Source organism: Plutella xylostella, chromosome 17, assembly GCF_932276165.1.
Source record: "Plutella xylostella chromosome 17, ilPluXylo3.1, whole genome shotgun sequence".
NCBI lineage: Eukaryota > Metazoa > Arthropoda > Insecta > Lepidoptera > Plutellidae > Plutella > Plutella xylostella.
Window position 1 is genome coordinate 7,867,855 of NC_063997.1, and position 5,058 is coordinate 7,872,912.

Here is a 5,058-nt window from a genome sequence, read left to right on the forward strand (position 1 = left end):
CAGTTGGTAGCCCTGCACTATACTAGTGTTGCCAGTTGAAAATAATATAGTAATGCACCACACAGATTATAATACATTTTATGTTTGTGTTTGTGACCGTATCGACCAATGACAGATGATAAATAAAACCGCAAGTTTTATTTATTAGAATTCATTCTTGCCCGTATGATGTACTTAAAATAATAAAGTCCTCGTGCTTCCTGTGCAAGAAATATAAGTACATGTAAGTTAGCAGCGCCCTCATTTATTTTTATTACTTAGTTACTAGTTCAGCTGTAGGTACTTCTTTAACGAGAAGTTCCTAAGCGGCAAAGTGCAAGTATGAACAATATGTGTAATAAATATATTATGTAACTGTGTAGATATATCAGCTTTGCGATACCTAGGTATATTACACGCACTGCCTAGCTTGGGGCCGGATGGCCGGGGCCCTGTGTGAGATGTCCCCGATGACGACGACGTTACTGTCCGCTACATCTGAATGTAGCATAAAAATACAAAAAAACAAATTTATTGTCTGTGGCAAACATAAAATCATTGTCAGTTTGTCATTGTCTATGGTGTACCAAGTGGTGTTGCGCGGTATTGCGTGATTTATTGTTGATTTTACAGTAAATATGGCTAAAGGCGATAAAGATCTCGAAAAACCTATAGTGAATAATGAATTACCGAATCCTGAGTGCCGGAGCACAGATCAAGATGATGGGGAGTCTCAACAGGAGCAACCATTGGACATTGGGGAGCATTATTTGGTCCGGCGTTCGGATGAGTCATGGCACCCGGCGGAGATCATTCAGACTCGGTACAATAATGCAGACTCCTGTTACGAATACTACGTGCACTATGTGGGCTACGATCGCCGGCTTGACGAATGGGTTTCCCGCCATCGAGTTATGTCCGATAGGTTTGACATGTGCGAACAATCTAACAACAGCATAAACTCGGACCATCTCCTCACAGATAAATCCGGTCGCAAAATAACGCGGAACCAGAAACGTAAACATGACGAGATCAACCACGTCCAGAAATCCTATGCGGAGATGGACCCCACCACTGCAGCATTGGAAAAAGAACACGAAGCTATCACCAAAGTAAAATACATAGACAGAATACAAATTGGCAAATATGAAATAGATACATGGTATTTTAGCCCCTATCCTGATGAATACGGAAAACAGTCAAAACTATGGCTTTGTGAATATTGTTTAAAATACATGAGAATGGAAAAAACATACAGACAACATGTAAATGAATGCACCTCCAGACAGCCTCAAGGAAGCGAAATCTATAGAAAAGGTACAATAGCTATATTCGAAGCTGACGGTAAGGAACATAAGATCTATTGCCAAAATTTGTGTTTACTAGCAAAACTGTTCTTGGACCACAAGACCCTTTACTTTGACATAGAGCAGTTTTTGTTTTACATTCTCTGTGAAGTGGACAAACAAGGAGCCCACCTGGTGGGGTACTTCTCCAAAGAGAAGGATTCTCCGGAAGGCAACAATGTGGCGTGCATACTGACACTACCTCCGTACCAGAGACAAGGCTATGGGAAGCTGCTCATCGCATTTAGCTATGAACTCTCAAGATTAGAGCAAGTGGTAGGAAGCCCAGAAAAACCCTTGTCAGACCTTGGGAAACTAAGCTATAGGTCCTACTGGTCATATATCCTCCTGGAAGTGTTGAGTGCCAGCCGAGGGACATTAAGTATTAAAGATTTAAGCTCTATGACAGGCATATCTCAAACAGATATAATTTCAACTCTCCAATCCATGAACATGGTGAAATACTGGAAGGGACAGCATGTCATCTGTGTTACTCCAAAGATAGTGGCCGAGCAATTGGCCAGTTCCCACTTCAAAAAACCCAGGCTGTGTGTAGACCCCTCAGCATTACGCTGGACTCCACCTAACAAACAAGGAAACTCAACTAAGGCTAAAAAGTAGTACAGGCTTGCAGGCAGGGCATAGAGAAAAACTACAAAATTGTATTTCTCTTGGTATAATGCCTGTAAGCTTGCAGAACTATTTAAACTTAGTCTTAATTTTATTATTGATGGTCTGGATCAAGTTGTATTGAGATGTAGAATTTTATTAAGCTAAATTTGATATTGTTATCTTTGAATGGCTACCACATGCATTTTTAAACAAACCAGTATAGAAAGGATGACCTAAGGATGTTTTCATATAGCTTCCAGATATGTATAAATAAACATTTTATATACAGTAAAAAGTTTAATGTAAGTACATAATGTACTTAAATTTTATTCAATAAAAGGTGTAAATTATACCTAATTATTAAGCAGATTGAACCATTTTGTGAATTATGTTAGTATTTGTAACTACAGCAGTTGTCTCTATTCTGACTTGCCTTTTAACATTTGTGGGGCAAATCAATGTAAACAGGTATCAATAATTGAGAGTGACACTCAATAATTAACTATTAAATAACATGATTTTGTCAAACATCATGGTGGCATGGTCAATTCAAACACCTAGTTATAAATTGCATATTTCTCAATTTCTCATTAAAGTATTATAATCATTACTATGTTTTATGAGTTCAATCAAGATCTGCATAAATATTGATACCTAGTATAAAAAGTTTGAGTACCTACAGACTGTTTCTGACTGCCATGGTTGGTTTCAGGACTTTCAGTGATGTCAATGTATCTATGAACAGTAGATACCTATACCTTGTTTCACGGGGAAAGACATCTGATACAAACATAAACCACCCTTATTCGAATGTAATAAGGGTCATATGTCTTTCCTCGTGAAAAAAGGTATACCAATCAGTATTTTTCTTTTTATATTCTTAAATCGTGATCATGCATTACTAATTCTGTAGGCAAAATCATTCACAGTGTTTTGTGAAACTTCAGAATCATTTCCCTATCATGTTTTTTGGAAGAAATAAGTGGCCAAATACGCCATACAGTCAAGTTTCATGTTAGTTTTATATCTTACTTACCTACCTAATGTACAAAATTGTTGCAATAAAAGTTAAACCAGTCATTCTAATTTTAGAGATAGACATTAGGCCTTAGAGGGTCTTTAGCTAAGATAAGAAATTGCTAGTGCTTAATTATTAATGATACAATTAGCTTCAAAAGTAGCTATGCACGCTATGAACTTTTAATACCTTGTCAAAATAACAAAGTGTCAGTGTTTGAATGCATGAATAGGTATTTAGTAACCTGAAAAGGTACAAAAGTGTATTGCTAGGTACTTATGAAGCTGACTGTACTTACCTTACGGTATCTAAATCCCAGTGTCCTAGATTATGTTTGTAAAGAAAGGAATCATAACATTATGTAACTTCATTGGTATTCCACTGCTTAACAATTAATGCGGTGGTGGTTGGTACGATGCCGTTATAGTTTTTTTAAAATAAACAATTATGTAACTAAATATTCAATATTAACACTATTATGACAGTAAAACCCTTGGCATGAAAAATCCTGCTTCATTGTATATTTTTTCAGCTATCGCCACAGCTTTCCCAGAGACTGTGATTGGCCAAGCCACATTGTTTAACATGTCCTGTGAATGCCATGGCGAAAGATTTTTCATTTGATAAATAGGTGATACCTAGACGTTTTTTGTTGTTTACGAATAAGAAAAATATTCCTACTTTTAATTGTTTAAGCGTGAAATTGTGGTCTAAGTAAGCGTGTATTTAATTCAGTGAATGTAAAGATAAGATAGCCTTGCCGCCACTTAGTTTTAAGATCTTCCCATCATTGTAGATATACTTAGTATTGGTTAGATTCTGTGAATCATCATCGGTTTTCACTGTTTATTTGTGATAAAAATGTAGTTTTAAGTACAAGTGTCGAGTTGAAAAATAAGACTATGAATCTGATATCTGTTTTGTTTTATTTTATAGTAAGTTAATTACCGAGGACTCCGAGGAGACAGGCATTTCCAAAACTAGTGGGCGTATTTTGAGATAGACTGAGTGCGACAACCCTAACTTTGCAACAAAAACAAGTGCCAACACTTACTGAGGGTAAGTGCAGGGTAAGGGTTATGGTTCTGTCACACTAGTTTGACACAGGAGAATATTTTCTTCTTTTCTGCCCACACTACTACTTTACACCGTTCGAGAAGCGGCTTGAAAAAGTGAATTTGTATGGCGCGGAAGAGACGCCATCTAGCGGTAAGTAGCTGTACCTACTAGCTCCGCGCCATACAATTTAGTGTTATTTTAACAATTCTCAATCGGTATTGAATAACTCACACTAACCCCCCTGTATGGGGAGTGCGAGTTTTTACATCGTTTGAGCAGCGGCGAATAAACGTGAATTTGTATAGCGCGGAAGAGATGCCATCTAGCGGTTAGTAGCTGCACTAGCTCCGTGCTACAGGTTTCACTGCTCGATCGGTAATGAAAACTCAACAATTGTATTTTAGACGTTTCTCTGGTAAGTTAAGTTGGTTTTCCTTTGCAGTCATGAAATATGTATGGGATTTCGACTGTCAAAAAACCAATAATATAATGGCCAGTGATAGTTCAAGTATATTACTGTTTGTCACACTAGATGGCAGTGTTCGGCACAAGTTTCGGCTAACTAAATGATGGTTGGCAGCCTTGGTCTTGATTGTAAGAAGGTGGATTGCTGATGAAGGTTATGTATTTCCAAAATCATTCTGTACTACTCCGCTACTACTAGGTAGGTACTACAACAGGGACCAGTGTGAGTTTTATACCGTTTGAGAAGTGGGGAGCAAACGTGAATTTATATGGCGCGGCGAGTCACCACCTAGCGGTAAGTAGCTGCACTAGCTTCTCGCCATGGTTTCACTGCTCGATCGGTAATGAAAACCTACCCTTCACTAACGGTTAAAAATTATTGAAACGCCATTTCACAATATCTATCCATTTTATTTATGTAATTTACATCACCTATATTTTATTTCATTTGCACATTATTGAACACTTATACTACACTTAATATATTTAGAAACGTTTAAACAACATAAGAGGTAGGCAAGTTTAATGAACATAATTTACTTTTGTGAAATCTCGCTGTTCTAGCAAAAGTAGCATATA

General features: G+C 37.3%; 1 protein-coding gene across 1 annotated transcript; it reads left to right on the top strand.

The window, feature by feature from the left end:
• Positions 1-542: 542 nt before the first annotated feature.
• LOC105384080 (histone acetyltransferase KAT8) lies at positions 543-2,686 on the top strand. The gene has a single exon (XM_011554248.3). It carries the CDS (start codon positions 618-620, stop codon positions 1,944-1,946), a length of 1,329 nt encoding a protein of 442 aa, XP_011552550.3. The 5' UTR covers positions 543-617; the 3' UTR covers positions 1,947-2,686.
• The last annotated feature ends 2,372 nt before the right edge of the window (positions 2,687-5,058 follow it).

What these genes read in the sequence shown, in the direction of transcription:
- LOC105384080 (XM_011554248.3), top strand. Translation starts at nt 618, where the DNA reads ATGGCTAAAGGCGATAAAGATCTCGAAAAACCTATAGTGAATAATGAA.